Raw genomic sequence first — 17,274 nt, 5'->3', positions numbered from 1 at the left:
CTAATCCCCACGACCACTCTGTTAGGTGGGTCCCAGTATTCTCCCCATCTTATAGGCAGGAAAACTGAGGCATAGAAAAAGCTAAGTAATCAGCTGTGGATGTAAGTGAGTGAGTGGCAGTGAAGGCCCCAGGTGTGGTTGGGTATCCTCTTCTACAGCTCAAGAGAGGCCTCTCTTGGTCCTCACTCTTCCCAAAGCCACCTCTGTCAAGATCACACTAAGGGCTGGGAGGCTCAGCTCTCATAGAAAAGACGCAAAAGGACCACAGGACACACAAAGCACTCAGAACCTGAACCTTCTGGGTAAACTTCACGTTCCCAAAGCCCCAGATTCCAGATTCTGGCAGTAACTTCCAACCAACAGGCTGGCTTCAGGCGAAAAGCCTCTGGAAAGAGTTGACCTCCAGCGATGGAAGGAACAAACAGTTCTGAGGGAAAGGGACTCAGAAGAGTTGCTGGTTCAGACAAATACCCTCTGCCTTGTGATGGGAAAGTCATTCAGCAAGGCCCTGAGGAAAGACCAGAAGCAGCCTAGCAGCAATGCCACTCCCCAAAGTCTGGCTCCTTGACCTAAGATGGCAGCAGGATGGACCTCTGGAAGATACTATGCGGCTCAAATGAAAAAATGCATGTGAAACTTTATAACACATTCGAATTCTTACTATGTATCAGACACTGTGCTCTTTTATACATATTCTGCTATTTTGTTTTTTAATCTTTAAATGGTACCTATAAGGTATTTTTAAAAGTCACCATTTCACTATTAAGTCAACTATTTCAGAGAAGCTAAGTGACGTACTCTAGCCACACAGCTTGGAAATCATAAAACATGTCCTTGCATCAGGGCTCCAAAGCTTAGAGTCACAAAAATCAGTGACCTTGATCTCCACTTCCACAAGTCTTCCTGCTGCTGAAAAACAGCTTCTAAGAAGCTGGTGAACGGTTAAAAATTTCAGACCTGTGAAAGCTCAGACAGCTGGTCCTAAGCAACCGGCTGGTGACCCAATCTAATGGTCACGTTGTCCCAGAGAACTGTCTGCAACGATGGAGATGTTCTACATCTGCACTGCCCAGTACGGTAGCCACTGGGCACATGCAATGATTGAGCACCAGAAATGTGACTTGTGTGATGAAGGAGAAGGCTTCTTATCCTTATTGAGTTTTACTAAATTTAAACTCCATTAGTCACACACAGCGAGGGGCCACATTATCGAAGACAGCTTTTCTCGCCACACGTCAGGTTTCCTGGGCACCAGAGGATGAAGCTGCAAGGACACCCACAGCTTTCCAGGGCAGGTCTCAGAACGAATGCAGAAAGAAAAAGTTCTCAGACTGGAGTAAAAGCCATTGCTACGACTTGGAACCTTTGCAGCTGGGAGAGAGATGGATGGCCAATTCCCAAGCAAATGGCCTCCTAGGTTTTTATTTTTATTTTTTCCTTTTAAAAGAAAAAAAATTGAATGTATTAAAGAGTCCCAACTAAATTACCTCAGAAAGGTTGCCACTTTTCCCTGGGACAAGTGCCTTTGGCTTATGATGACACAAGGGCTCAAATATGGTAAAAAGGAAAAGCCAGAAGGGTAAACAAGAAGAGGCCCAGCTCTCTCTGAGGTGTCATAAATCGAGAGGAAATAGACTGAAGGAGCTGGAAGCTTCCAAACATTCTTCCTCTTGAACTATTTTAAGCAACCGATACACACAATTTCTCAGAGCTTATTTCATTCACAACAACAGAGAGAAGCAATGTGCTTCACAGGATATATTTTTAAACAAGCAGAGCAATAAATACCTACACCACAGGCCCTGTGTGTCCCGTTGGCACCCCACTGAGTGGCGCTGCTATTTTAAGGCGCCTACAAGGCTCAGTTGTTGAGAAGCAGCAAGAGATGCGTTGGCCTTGCTTCAGCAACCTTCGCGCCCCAAGACCAACCCATTCATTTCTTGCTCAGGAAATCATTGCATATGCTCAGTCTCCACCCAGACCACTCCTGAGGACAGGAGGGGACAGCAGGGTGACTGAGGATTCTGGAGCACAACGTCTGTCTCATACTAGCTACATCACATGGACCTCCCCGAGCCTCAGTTTCTTCAGCTGTAAAACAGGAATAAGGATACACATGATAAGAATTACGTAACACACCGAAGACCCACAGCACAGGGCCTGGTACTTTGTAAAGGCTCCATTCATGTTGGGGCTGAGAGTTGAGCCTCTTGGTTTTCTGGCTGGGGAGAGAACATATGTGGTTGAGCAGTAGAGAATCTGGAGGAAGGCCACCTAGGTTTGTTAAAATCTTACCATGTATGACTGGTGTGACCTTAGGCAAGTTACTTAACCTCTCTGTGCCTCTGTTTGCTCCAAATAAAGATGGATTTAGTAGTACCCACTGCATTTACCAGTGGGGTGAGAATCATGATCACGTGCTGCCTTTCCATGGAGGTCTAACTTTGCCCTCCCAGGCAATTCGGGTTTCTCTTGGGGTTCCACAGAGATGTCTGCAGATGAGGCATGGGCCAAGCAGCATAGCTGTGAACTGAAGGAAAGCCACCGTCCTGGGTGGGGCAATGAAAGAGCACTCCAGAACAATGATGCTTTTACCACTAATAATAGCTAATGTCTGAGCGCTCGCTGTGTACCAGACACTCCCGAGAGCTCTACCCACACGGTCTGGGCCCCACTCCAGACCATTTAGTTCAGAATTTCTGGAGGTGGGGCCTTCAGACAGACACGCACTTTTATTTCCAAGCTGTCCAGGTGATCCTAACGTGGACTGACAGCCACTGCAATGGCAACTACGGAACCCCATCTGACAGAAGAGGGAAACCGAGGCCCAGAGACACCAGGGAGCTAGCCAGCAGCAAGACAGTGGCCACTCCTCCAGATTCTCCCCTCGGCCACTCTGTGCCCCTGCCTGTCCTGAGAAGCAGCAGTCAAGCCACCTAACGGGCTCTGGGATACTCCCATGCCATTCTGAGACTCCTCCAGGCCTTCTGAACCCACCCGGGATGGTTCTCTTTCTGGTTAAAATTCAGGCTCAGACTTGACCTCTCAGCATCCAATCCTACCTGAAAATGGTCTTGCTTTCCAAAACTGAAGGACATTCACACAAAGTCACAGCGATTCACAGAACAACTGGACCTAATTAAGCAGACCCCACGCTAATGACAGGAAACAGCAGAGCTGATGATCTTCATTGAAGGCTGCGGGCCGCCTGCGCGGAAGCGAGGAAGCAGAGCTCAGGCCATCGGCTGAAGAGATCACAACCCTGAAAATTAAATTTCTCCAAGTCTCTGCCCCACCCTGTTGGGACGGTGCCCACCCCCTGGAAGGGGAGAGGAGGCAAAGTTTAAACCCACCATATGCTTAACGAAGCCCCAGGTGGCCTTGCCTCCCAGCCAACCTCCTATCTGATACCTCTGGGCTGAATTTGGAACAAGCAACCCAAACCACACAAGTTCTCTGGCTTAATTCCGCTTCTTCCATACCTTGACCAGTGATCACTTTCTTTATTTCAGTCAACAGCTCTCCCTTCTTTCAGTTGCCCAGATCACAAACCTTGTCACACGGATTCTCCTCTCAGTCCTCACACATCCCAGCTGCTGGCAAATGCCACTGGCTCTAACCTCAGAACACATCCCTGATCCTCTACTGCGGCCCTGGTCCCAGCGCCCATCCCCTCTCACCTGGGTTATTGAAAAAACCTAACTATCACCTTGATTCCACCCTTGATGCTTCCGTCCATTTCCACTGAGTGGAGAGAATGACCTTCTTAAAGTGCAAACCAAACCATGTCACTCTGCTGAAGTCCCTCCAACGGTTCCCAGTTTGCTCAGGTTTACACAACAGCCTGTGAGGCCCTGCCTAACCACCCCACCATTTCCTCTCCCCCAGGCTGGTCCCGCCCCCGCCACACCTGCTATTCCCTCCACCTGGAGCTGTCTTCTCCAGTCACACTGGCCTCAAGGTGACTCCTCCAGCCTGTCTGCTCTTCCTCTTTATCAGCAGAGCCAGCACTCTCCATTCTTCTGGTCTTTTCTTTACTTGTTTTATTGCCAATATTTGGAACAGTGCCTGCACACAGTACATCCTCAGTCAATATTTGTTAATGAACAAACTATACTCCGAGACTCTCCCCTGCTTGTAATCCAGAGATCCACCCACCCTAACCACTGCCATCTCCTCAAAGAACAAAGCGAGCTGGGCACAGTAGTGCACATCTGTAATCCCAGCAACTCTGGAAGCTGAGGCAGGAGGGTCACAAGGTGGAGGCTGGCCTTGGCTACTTAGCGAGATCCAGTCTGGAAACAAAAATAAATAAATAAATAGGGCTCAGGATGTGGCTCAGTAGTAGACCACCCCAGGTATTCAAGCCCTAGTGTGTGTGGCGTGGGTACAGCGTAGAAGACAGAGCCTAGGACACTTTATGAGTATCCACCGGACAGGCAAGGGGTCATTCTGATGCCTTCTCAGAGGCATCAGACCCCTGAGGCCCCGGCACCTGCTACTCAGCTAGGTCCCAGCACAGTTCCTGCCTGCCCGACATGCCCTGGGAGGATTAAGTCCAGAAGAACAGCTGCAAGCAACTCGCTTCCAAGTCGAGTCCCCAAGTACAACTTGATTTACCCAGCTACCGAAATGAGTCAAGGAAGAAACCACAGGGTCCCGTTTTCATGAAGCAACTCTTTTCGGACACATGTTCTGCTTCTCTAGAACATGCCACTGCCTTTCAGCTTTGGATCTGGAAGTTAGAGAGGCTGGTGGGGAAGAGGGCCACACAAGCCATCCCATTTCCCTTGCCTCTCATCCCACCTTCCCAAGTTCTGCCCAAGCCTGGAGACCAGGAAGGAAATTTAGAGTCCTGCGCACCTCAGAGCACTGAGCAGCATGTCTCGGCCTTCAGAGTTCCTGGCAGCCTGTCATCCTCAGTTACTCTCATTTTCCCTCCTCTTTGAAAAACTGACCCTGCCAACTGCAACAAACAGCATTTAAAAATATCTTGCTGGATTATACAGCACTGCCTTCTACATTCCTCACAATGCCTGTCTCTGTCCCACATAGGATAAAGAAGGGTGTAGCATATTTAATTTTTTTTTTTTTTTCTCTAGCTGCTTCCCAGCTATAAATACCCAAGTCTGGGGAGGCGGGCTTCAAACACTGGCTGTATGAAGTCACCTCAGAGCTGGATCTCGCCACAGTGCTGTCCTGCCAGGGCCTGGACACAGCTGTCAAGCGCTTTAGGTCAGCCAAAAGCACACAGAACTCATCTTCAGGGCAAGGAGAAGCGAAACTCTAAGTACAGTGATCACAGTTGATGCTAACAGAAAAACCAAGGCGCCCCGTCCTGCTACCCAGCTGGGTCTTCAGAGAGCACATCCAGCTCCATCCTGGGCTGTTTCTCTCCCAAGGATGCTAATCACAGTGCTTGACCTGAGAGAAATGATTTCACAGTGTCCTTGTGGGGTCCAGAAAAATTATCAGAGACCAAAAGGCCCCTGGAGAATCTAGCTCAACCTCCTCACAACCCAGAGAGCTCCAAGAAAATACAGTGATTCACTCCAGTCACAGAGCGGGCAAACTTCAGCCCAGAATTTTCTGGATCCAAATCCACAGTTCTCTGCACTGGATTGTCCTAGACACTTTGCACACATACTTGCTTGGGATGTGAGCCTTTGCTTGGGTTTACTAATAGCTCTCCTCACGGCAAGTACTCATTTTCATATTCTAACTAAAGAAGGGAAAAAAAAAAGTTTGCAAGTTTTCAACCAAATGGTCTGTGGGCATAGCTCAGTGGTAGAGCACTTGCCTAGCATGTGAGAGGCCTGGGTGGATCCCCAGCACCATTAAAAAAAAAAAAAAAAAAAGTTTTCAGTGAGAGTGTGGCCTCAATTGTAGGGATGGGTTTTTTGACTAGAAGGCCTGTTTTGCACTTCATGGGCCAAATTTAATCTCTCCCCAAACCTAACCTTATAGCTTCAGTATTTCCAAGTTGTTTTCCTTTTTAGTTTTTTCCCCTCGTGAGACTGACTCTTCCTAGCTCACTTTCAAAACAGTGGACCTCAAATCACTAACTATAAACGACCCTGTATGTACTTTTTGCAATATGTTCATGGAGTTTATCTTTTGAAGTGACAAGAAAATTCCTTCATAACACTGGGGTCAGGGAAAGGACAAACACCCAAGTTATTAGCTAAGCCACTGATGATCTTTCACATTTTGCTGTCAGCAGAATTTGGCTGGACCCAAGGGTGTTCAATCCAGATGAAAATGAGCGGTAGGGTGGTCTGCAATATCAAGCATTTCATGTGACTGAAATCTTTCTCGATGCTCTAGAAACACCTGAAGGAAGAATTAGCAAAGGACTAGACAGCTGAGAATTGAGCTGTCATTTGATAAGCCCCACACTGGAAATTAAACATATCAAGTTAGACTTAAAATCAAAAAATGTTCTGGGATGCTTTAATCCCATCTTGTTTTACGCTGCTCCCTACTTCCACTGCTGAGAATACTGCTTTGGCAAGATTAAATTCAATGGTCTCATTTAATGAGTTTGCCAGTCCCAACTTTGATTCTGTACTGGGATTGCTCTGGCCTGAAATGCTACGCTCAGGGCCATGGAAGAAATAACCAACTCAGAAGCCAAATTCAACAGGATAAGTAAGGCTGATCGAAGGTTCTTCATGCCTCCTGGCCTACATTTGCTCAGGTCAGCTCTTCTTCTATTACTCTTACTGCGGGGACAGTGAATGGGCTCATTTTTGAGGTCAAGCTTTCAGTCAGCAAGAGGGGTAATGGGAGGTCTGGAGCTGTGGTCAAGATGAGCTGGGGAGCAGACACACTCAATTTCTGATTTAAAAAAATAAGTTTTGGAAAACTCTTGTTCTGCACTCTGGCAGGCTTCTTAACATCTGGATAAAAGATGTGGGAAAGTTTTCCTTTTTCCTGTGTTATCTCCCCTGCTCCTCCTTATTATATATCTGAACCTTCCAGCCAAACAGGATTACTTGCTATTCTCCAACACACACACATTGGCTTCCAGGTCTCTGGTCACACTGTTCCCTTTGACTAGAGACCTCCCCATTTCTGTCACAGCTCCGCCTGACCCAGTGTCCAGTGGTTCATATACTGTACCCTCCACAAGAAGCCCTGAATCCCTTCCATGCTCTTGGGTGAGTGGGATTGAGATCACTCTCCAATGACCAAAAGTTTCAGGGTCCCCATTTATGTGCTGGAAAACATATCTACCTTTCAGAAAGGCTGGAGGTTCAATGAACTAGCTCAAGCAACACACCCATGACAGGTACCAGATGCAGTAAAGGGAGGTTATCAGCATTGTATCCCTCACTGTTTGAAGCACTGAGTACTTTACAATAACTTCTTTACAATTATCCCCGATGTGTTTGCCTCCCCTTCTAAACTCCTCCCCGGGTGGGCAAGGACTCTTGTCCTCCAATCTCCCCTTTGCCTTGTACAGAGCTGGTGTTCAGCCAGTGGTAGGTTAACGAGGCTGGTGTAGCACTTCTTGGGTTTACTTGGGACTTAATCATCTCCTCCCAATCCAGCAGGCAGATCCAAACAGCCAAAGCTGCAAAACCATTTAGGCCTTTTTAAAAACAATCAAGTTGACCACAAAGTATGTTTACATGACACTCCAGCAAAACACAAAACACCTGCCACCCCTGTGGCTCTTGACTTGGCAGCTGTAACAAGCCTGGTCCAATATCCACAGCTGAATTGCTCCCTGGGGGCTTGGAGCGTTGAATCCACACGGTTGCTGTCACTCTGGCAGGGTGGGCCCGAGTTCAGTGGGAGCAGTCTGACCTCAATACCCGCTGCCAGACCACTTTGTCCTGGGGTCCATCAAGCCATAACTGACCAAGGTGTCAGGGTGCTTTTTCCAGATTCCATGACACGCTCCCCACCTCCACACACCAACTCTTAGTCACCAAGAAGAACCTCGTGACTAATACTTGTCACTCTGAGATTTGGGTCATGGTTTCTCCCCTGCGTAAGAGGCTCCCACTTTGGCAAAAGCAAACAAAATTAGTACATTCAACATGTTTGGGGAAAAAAAAAAACAACTGACAACTAATATTTTGTGTGTCAGACACAATGCAAAGTACAAAGTACCTCACAACCATTCTATGAGTTGGGTACTATTTTCAGTCTTATCTTAGCAGTATTTCTCTATCAGAGTGACACCTGATCCCCAAGGGACATGTGCAAATTTCTGGAGACATTTTTGGTTGTCACAACTGGCGATGGGGAGAGAGTGGTATGAAGCATCCTAATGCACGGGACCCAAAAAAAAAAAAAAAAAAAAAAATCCAGGCCAGAATGTCGACAGTGCTGAAGTTGAGAAACATTGTTTTAGAGAAAGAAGCCACGGCACCCAGTTCAACAGCTTGCCAGCGTCACACGGGTCACAAGTGAAGTTAGGAGGCGTTAACCCCAGGCAGCCCCACCCCATGCTGCACTCTCCCACCAACCCAGCAGCTGCTCTAACATCCCTGGAGCACGGAGTGCATCAGGTGCAGCTGTCCTGGGCAGCAGAACCGCCCCTCATTTCTTGACAAAGGAGGGACTTGGACTACAGGAACAGGTCAGTAACAGGTAGAGCAATGTGGGACCCAAGTTGGTCTCCAAATTCCAGGCACCACTATTATGCGACTCAATCTGTCCCTGTGCTCCTAACACCAAGATTTAGTCAGCAGCCAGATATGATGGTGGCGTCTAAGCAAATCAATCCCACCTTCAAAAAGGCTCTTCTCCCAACTCCTGGAGAAGTTTGCTGAGCTCTCTAAGATCGGTGGCCTAAATGCAGGGTCACTTGGAGGTTTCCGTCCTTTGCCTGTCCACCTTGCCGGCTCACCTCTCCTACAGAGGAGGTTGTCCCTGTAGCTTTTCCAGTCAGCCTGAGCTTATTGATCACCTAGAAGCTGCCACTTATAAGGCCCTCCCTGGGCAGCAGAGCTCCCTGCCCCCTCAGGAGCCATAATAACAGCTCCTTTCAATCAATGGCACCTCTAGGGCACACTCCCTGGGCCGGGAGAGTCCTTGCTAGCCTAACGAATTGAAAGTGCCTGGACATGGTAGGCCATTAATGAACAGGATCTATAGGAAGTAATGCTATTGCCACGAGTTTTACCCTAACTGTCATTTGAAGAGGGTCGAATGCTGACCTGTTTCTTGCTACCTTTGATTCTGTGGATCTTTACAGAAGAAGGACAGGCTTGGAGACTGAACAAATTAGGGCTTAATCCTTGCCCAGTCATTACTGAGCTGTGAATTCAGAGCCCCTGGAGACTCTCGGTGAAAGCACATCCCAATCACTTGATTTTTATGGGGATCGAGCAAGAGCATAGATGAGAAAAAGTGCACAGTAGCACAGAAAAGTCAGGCCTATTAGTGCAGCTGAAAAATCATGGAAACAGGCCAAATGTCTACCTACCATCTTACTGGCAAACTATATATCCTGATGGGGAGGTGAGAGAAGGATAAACCTGAGGATCAGTAGTAAAATGTCTCTGGCTTGTTTCTGAACCTCAGATGTTGTTTATGCAAAGTAGGAATTGATTATCTTGGGTCAGTCCGTGGACAGAGGGCAGATGGGTAGGCCACAGGTGCAACTTCATTGGACCAAGTCATCAACAGACACTGTTCTCTGGGGCCACTGTGCTGGCAAGGGAAGATCAGCATAGTGTTTTTTTGTTTTGTTTTGTTTTGTTTTGTTTTTTGTTTTTGTACCAGGGATTAAATCCAGGGGTGCTTAACCACTGAGTCACATCTCCAGCCTTATTATTTTTAATTTTGAGACAGGGCTTCACTAAGTTGCTTAGGGCCTTGCTAAGTTGCTGAGGCTGGCTTTGAACTTGCAATCCTCCTGCCTCAGCCTCCCAAGCTCAGCCTAGTTATTCTTAAGGAAACCTTCACTTCAGTCCTCCATTTGACTTATCTGCTACCTGTTGGATTTTTGCCGTGAAACCCTTCCACTTTGGGTTCTGCACATGAAAGGCAATCCCCTAACTCTAAAATTCCCCAATTTCCCATCTTACTCATTACAGACAGTCTTGGGGAGCCTGCTTGCAATGAGGGTATCAACTGGTCAAATGAAGTCCCTATGATGTGGTTACCCCCAAATTGCTGCCTCTACTAGTCAAGAACCATTTGAGATTCTCTGCTTTGATAAAGGGGGAAGGTTCTTTCAAGGTATCAATGGAATTCAAATGCAAATTCTGGAATGAAACATGTATGGTAAGAACTGTCATCTGCCAAACATTTACAGAACACCTACATGGGTTAGACACTGTGTGAGACTTGGGAGAAGTGATAAAGCCTATGAGGTCACAGTTTGATGGGAGAGACAGAAAGAAACAGGAAATGATTCAAGGAGATTCCCTGGGCGCTGTGGGAATTTCAAGGAGGAGTGGCTCTTCCAGATGGGCGTGGGGAGGTCAGGTAAAGCCTTCTGGAGAAAGCTGACTGACTCCAGCTCGTTCCTGACTACTTAAGCCTGGGGTTGCATTTCTCAAGCTAGGAAAAAAGAAAGTTTTCATTTCCAAAGCTTGCCTTGTTTCAGTTTTACTGACTCTCTTGGCTTCAATAAAATGGTCAAAGGGAAGGGGAGCTGCCTTCCTCTCTCACACTATCCAGGGTGGAAACTGATGAAACTGCAGCTCACAGCTCAATTAACCCCTGCTCCTGCCCTTGATTATCTCAGTGGAAATCCATCCTGCAGTCTCCTTGACAAATGAATCCTACAACCAGAAGAGTTTTCACCCCGGCTTTAGAGTTTTCATCCCTTTTATTTCTTGGCTGAAAATGAGATGTTCAGACTTGCCTCAGTTGATAAATCAGTGAATAATTCAGAAAAGTCCTCAGTCATTATTTGTGACTGGAAGGTCTTTAGATAGTTGTATTGATATTATTGGCTCTTACTAATGAAACTTCAGAGAGGACTTGTCCATCATTTGAATTAGCTCCAGTCACACTATCCTATTACTCTGTCCTTTAAAAAATAAAAACAAAAAAAACCACTACTAAGAGTAAATTCTTATTTACTTTTTCTTGTTTACTCCACTAGATTATAAACTTTATGTAAGGAAGACTCCCCTTGCCCACCACTTAATTTATAGCACTTTTTCTTTCTTTTCTTTTACAGTGCTGGGGGTTGAACCCAGGGCCCCACACAAGCTGTGCAAGTGCTGCACCACTGAGCCACATGCCCAGCACTCCACAGCATTTTAACAGTGGTGGGCACAGGGTCGGGGCTGAGTACATATTTGTTGAATGGATTGTTACAATTTATTGAGCATTTACTATGTGCTAAGGTCTTCAAATCTATGATCTCAGCCTTCATATCAATCTTATGAGCTAGGTATTATTATCCCCTATTTTATAGATTACACAACTGAGGCTTGGATGGTCAAGAAATTTCCCCCAGGTCACTCATATAAATGGTGGAGGTAACTTCAAACCTCATGGTGATTTCAAAATCTGTGCTCTTTACCACTGTGATACAGCAACCCTATGTACACCCTGGGTACTGATCTGGAGCAAGAACATTCTCATCAATATCCCATGGTTGAATCGAAACTCTTGAAATTGAAGAGAATTTTCTCAAATACCAGACAATCATGAAAGTTTAGTAAGAAAAATGGCCACACTGATGCTCTGCATCAAACTCACATACAGGGAGTTTGAGAAACAGAAGAATGTAGAGAGGGAGTGTAAGGAGCAGTTTCTACTTTCTTCCAGCTCCCTGTTTATAAATACTACTCTATTAAAGTGGTTTCTCTGCCTCCCATAAGGAAGTCATGAAGATACCATCGTTTAATGACATTGCCCTGGGATCCGAGACATCAAAAACAAATGAGCAACAATATATAACTTCTGCTGCTCTATGAAGCTGGGATCATGTTTTATAAACACTACATAACTTTTATCATTCATCTTGGGCTGAGCAAAACCATATTTGTCCAGCATTCTGAGTAATGGACAAGAATAGATGGATTAGGGCTCTTAAAATTCCTTGTTGGAAGACATTAAAAGTTTAAGAGCCCTATATAGCTGAGTCAAATGCATGTGCCCATGCTGTATAATTAGGAGGCATAACAACAATAAATATATAATTTAAAGGAAGACCAGCAGGACGAGAATACTAACCAGCACTCTCCCTCCCACATGTGGTCATTCCCCAGTTGATCTTGAGCTGTGTAAACTGTAACCTTGCTGGATTTGGAGTAATTTTAATATAACAAAGGTCTGGATCTTTCCATTTCTTTCCTAAGCAGTTTATGTTTCTCTCTGAAGTCAGCTTTCAGGCATAAGCAATTCATTGCTCCTCAACTAGATATTAATTTCACATTGTCTAAAGGAACTTAATAAATCATCCTAGTTATGGTTTTGAGAGGCTACCCCCTGGTTTTCATGTATAAGAAATGAGCGTTCATGTCACTAAATGAAAGCAAAAGCTCATCTTGCCTGTGAGGGAGTTCCCTGGAGACTAGCAATCGGAATGGAGGGAGCTGCTCTGGCTCTCAACACCTGGGTAGTTTTGTGGTCTGTCACACAGGGAGTCCTGCTGCCTCAACTACCATGACTTAAGGACTGTTTGAGAGTGGGGGTAGGGAAGAGTTAAAAAGCAAAAACCCATCCTGTAGAGAAAAATCCCAAGGAGTACTGACTCTTGATAAGCTATGGCTCTTCAGTTGTAAGCACCTTAGATGAAGACACTTGTTTGCTAGCCATTTCTGACCACTTTGCATTTGCAGGTTACCCTGAAGAGGCAGCTGCTCTTTCTAGCCTCAACTTTGCAGTTGGAAAAAGTTAACCACTGTACTGAGTACAGCTAGGAATGAGAGGCATGCTGGTGTTATGCTTTGTTTTGACCGATTGATTGTTCGCCTGTATTCTAGTTGAGTTTATAGGGTTAGGGCTATGGTCTTTACTCCTAGGACCTTTGAGTTCAGTCTGGGCCTCCCTTCAGTCAAAAGTGCAAAACTCCTCCCTGTGACAGCTTGATGGAAATCCCCCTGCCCTCCACTTCCTCTCCAGGAACTGGTGTTGAAGCCATGAACTTGGAGGGAGAAGGATAAATACCAGCTGTGACATCATCAACTGAGCTTCTGAACTGACCTCAACTCTGACTTAAGAGGAGGAAACTGAAAGTCAAAGTCTCTTCTGTTGTAGGCATCTCCTCTGGCAGTGCCAGCATTCAAAACCAAAGCAAGGGATGTTAAAGTGAGTTGCACCGGGTACATAAGCGTCTTCAAAATGGACTAATGTGTTGATTGCTCTCCTTGGAAGCTAGACTAATGAAAACCAAGCTGTTTCCTCTCCCCCAGTAGCTAGAAGCTTACCTCTCTGGAGCATGCCAGGGTTCAAATTCCAATTTTGTCAATATCTGTACCATGGGCAGATTACTCAACTGCTGGACAGCCTGGTTTCCATATCTGTGCAATGGGGTAACACTGTAGGTACCTACTTACTGGAAAGTCAACCCATGTTTACTCCATTCTTATACCACAATCAACACAGCAGACTTCTCTCAAAAAGTGTCGGAATGTCTCCTCACCAGCAAGCAATTCTGCAACAACAGACACCAACTGGGTATTCTCTAAGTCAATTCCACTCTGACACTATGTGAGAGTGTCAAATCTCATGAGTTGAAGGTGCAGTTTCCAATATCCCCTGCCATTGTTTCTTCTGAGCAGTTGGCTATAAATGGGGGTTCATATAACCCCTCCCCAGGTTTGACTAATTTGCTTGAGTGGCTCACAGGAACTCAGGGAAACACATTTACAGGTACATTATAAAGATATTACAAAGGGTACGGATGAAGAGATGTGTAGGGCAAAGTATGGCAGAAGGAGCCCCATCCTCTAGGAACCTCTACTGTGCAACTACCCAAAACTCTCCAAACTATGTCCTGTTGGGTTTTTATATAGACTTCATTCCTTAGGCATAGGCATGTTAAACTCTTGGCTACTGGTGATCAGCTTAACCTTCTGCCTCTCTCCCCTTTCCACAGGTTTAGGAGATGAGGCTGAAAGTCCCAAGATTCTAAAGTCTGGCTTTAGTCTTTTTGGCCAGTGTCTATTCTGAAGTTACTGAGAGGTGGCTAGCCACTGGTCAACTCAACTCATTAGCATACAAAAAGGCACTATTGTCTCTGAGTTGAAGAATTTCAGGAGATGTATGCCAAGAAATGGGGATGAAGATTAAATAATATTTCACAATCTCACAGTAGCATATAGAAGGAACTAACATATAAAGGGCTATGAACAGTGACACATTGAGAGATGTTTTAAATTTCAGCTATGATTATGTTAAACTACATTTGATGTTGGCTCCCTTTATCTCTTTCCAGTACACACCGGGCCTCTTCCACTGCCTAGCTGCAACTGAGAGCTGCACCTAAAATGACCCTTTTAATAAGAGGGCAAGGATGTTTGACCAGAGTACCATTCTAAATAATTCATCGTGCCAACTTCTGAAACTGGAGTCTGAGAGGCAGTTTGCTGTTGAATGCCCATCACACCCTAACCTTACCAGGGAGAAGGTCAAGTGCTTTGCTTTCATCCTTTGCACTGAAGCCAAGTCATCTTTCAGAGAAATGCAACTCCCGGGTGGTTCCTTTTCTTGATCTGACACTGCATTTGCCCATGTCCCCCACCCCTTCATAATAAGGTGGTTTATTGAATGGGTCATTGTTCCTTTTGGGAAAGCTCAGAAAGTTGTGCATTTGATTCAACATGGGATTTCAATCACTCACTCACTTGGTTAATGACAGCTTGGACAAAGCCCTGGGAGCCAGCTTGTGGTTCCCTTTCTGGGAAGGGGTTTCAGGAGTCACCAGATTCCAGGACCCCTGGGTGCATAGTGTTAAGAACCAGTCACTCCTCCTCCATTGCCCATGAGAGGCCCTGAGTCTGGGTATCCTTTAACCCAGTCAAGATTAAGGTTCAGTACCAGCTCCTGGCTTCCCATTCCCCTCTGCCTGTTCCACTTATGCAAGACTTGGGTCTGGGAGTTTGAACCCTTTGGCTGCTGCTATTGGCGCGAAGAAAACCAGAGATAAAACCGTTTATCTGCCCAGTTGTTGGGGAAAAATAACAACTATAGACCCAGCCAGGAAGGGCAAATAGCAGCAGGCCAGCCAGCTTCACTTCAAGAAAGGTTCAGGAGTGGCTTGGTACGAAGACTCAATCTCATCCAAGCAGTGAGCATAACCTAGAAAGTCACAATACCACGCAGAACATAACGGAGATGATTGGTCATAATTTTATCCTCCCAAAGTCAGACACCTACGACAATCTCTGACAAGAGATTTTAATGAACTCCTCCACCCTCAGACCAAAGGCTTTCTCCAAGAGTCCTGGCTCACGTCCTAAGAAATTCAGTCCCTGGGTGGGTTGAGGCTGGCACACTTACCATTGGCGTTCTTGCCGCAGATGAGATGCTCATACGGCTGCAAGACACCCCAGAGCTCGGCGTCGTTGTTGATGACCATCTCCAGGGCCTCAGCTGACACCTCCCCGCCACCTGCCCCGCCGCCGTCGGGGCTCTGGCTGGCCAGCACCCTAGCCCGAATCTCCTCCACCAGGTTCTCCATGCACGCGGTAAGCGAGATGGCCGCGTACTCGTGAATCCGCACAGAGATGCGAGTATCCACCATCCAGCGGAAGAAACGGCCCACGGAGAAGGTGAGGCCGCAGCGCGCGGACTTGCCCCGGCGCAGCCCGTCGCCTGCACTCATGCTGTATAAGGACAGTGCCTTGACCGCGGCCAGCGCACAGCTTTCCGCCAGCGCCCAGCTGTGCACCAGGCGCACTGCACTCTGCACCTCGAAGCGGGTGCATTTAGCGTGCAGCACGCTAAGGCGCTGCGCCTCGCGGGCCACGCGGATGAGAGCCCTGCGGAGCAGCCCAGCCAGGCGCCTCACAGCTTCGGCGGAAAACGCTGGCAGCCGCCGGCCGCTCGCACCTTTGCGAAGCACCCGGGCCACGTCTCCCTCGGTCCAGGGGAACTCCTCCAGCTCTGGGAGCCGCGGGCACCGCGAGAAGAGGTCAGCCACTTCGGGGTCCTCGGGCAGCACTGTGTTCACCGTGTCCCAGCTGTTGTGGCGGCTGTTCATGGAGCCGGAGTAGCACCACCAGGCCGCCCCGCGGTGCTGCTGCGCGGAAGAGTTGAGCGCCTGCGAGTTGGACTTGGAGGACGAAAGGCTGAGTGAGCGGCACGAGTCCCCGGCCCCATACCCGGAGTCCAAGGTCAAGTCCTCCAGCGTCTTCAATGTGGAGCTGTACGTCCCGGCCATGGGGGAGCCTGCCGCAGGCGGCCTCGCCGAGCGAGGAGCGCTCACAACTCCATGCCCCCTTCCCTGAGTGGGCAGAAACAAGCTCTAGGCTCTTCGAGGCGTCCTCCTTCCTCTCTGCGCCGCGGGGTTCGGTAGCCGCATCGCCCGCCCGAACGCAGGGGGAAGGTGGGAGAGATTCGCGGAGAGCCGGAGCCCGAGGAGCACGGCGTCCGGACTCAAAGCTGTCACTTGGAATGGCTCCCGGCCGCTCCTCCTCTGCACTCTCCTTTGCCCACTTCAACTCCCCGCAAGCAGAGCGTCTATACTCCACAGAGACGGAATCTCTAGAGAACCAAGCGGCGACAGCGTCGGCAAAGGAGGAGGTGGCGCAGGGCGCAGCGCTAGTACGGGACCAGCCGGCGAGAAAGCGCTCAGCAAACTTCTGCGCTGAGCCGGACGCCAGCACAGCTGGGTACCCGGCTGCGGCCCGCATGCAAATAAGCCCAGGGAGTTCACCAATCAGGAATCGCAATGGGCAGGAGCTACAAATGACATCCGAGAGGGGCGGGCACTATGCAGATTTTACTCCGCCGCGGGTGAAACCCCGCGGCGGCGGAGGCGGGGCTGAAGGCCGAGGGTCTTGAGAAACCTCCGGGTGGAGGAGGGGAGAGAGCGAGCCGGCTGCGAGGTGGGGAGCAGAGACCCGGAAAGGAAGAGTCGAAACATTAGACTCCAGAACTATTTAAAGAACAACGTAAAGGAAAAAGCCCCTGTACCCTATCCCTTTCCCGCCATTTAGGCTTCGGGCGTTAGTAGCTCCTTTTCAAGCCCTCCGCAGCCGACCGCCGGGGGGATTGGGAGTGGGAGGCGGGGGAATAGGAAAACAGGGAAGGGGATCCAGGCCCGGAGCTCCACCTCTTCCCTAGATTTTCCGCCAAGCCCTTCCAGGTTTCTGAGATGAAACGCTAGTTGGGTTTGGAGCG

At 47.9% G+C, this 17,274-nt stretch overlaps 1 protein-coding gene across 1 annotated transcript in view; it reads right to left on the bottom strand.

The window, feature by feature from the left end:
* Abtb2 (ankyrin repeat and BTB domain containing 2) overlaps positions 1–16,745 on the bottom strand; it is a 162,031-nt gene extending 145,286 nt beyond the window's left edge. The window contains exon 1 of the mRNA XM_047518268.1: positions 15,430–16,745. Coding sequence (XP_047374224.1) covers positions 15,430–16,312 — 883 coding nt within the window. The 5' untranslated portion in view covers positions 16,313–16,745. The remainder of the gene's footprint in view (positions 1–15,429) is intronic.
* Positions 16,746–17,274: the final 529 nt, after the last annotated feature.

Source organism: Sciurus carolinensis, chromosome 11 (assembly GCF_902686445.1).
Source record: "Sciurus carolinensis chromosome 11, mSciCar1.2, whole genome shotgun sequence".
Classification (NCBI taxonomy): Eukaryota; Metazoa; Chordata; class Mammalia; order Rodentia; family Sciuridae; genus Sciurus; species Sciurus carolinensis.
The sequence above is the reverse complement of the archived record's forward strand: the minus strand, read 5'-3'. Positions and strand labels throughout refer to the sequence as shown.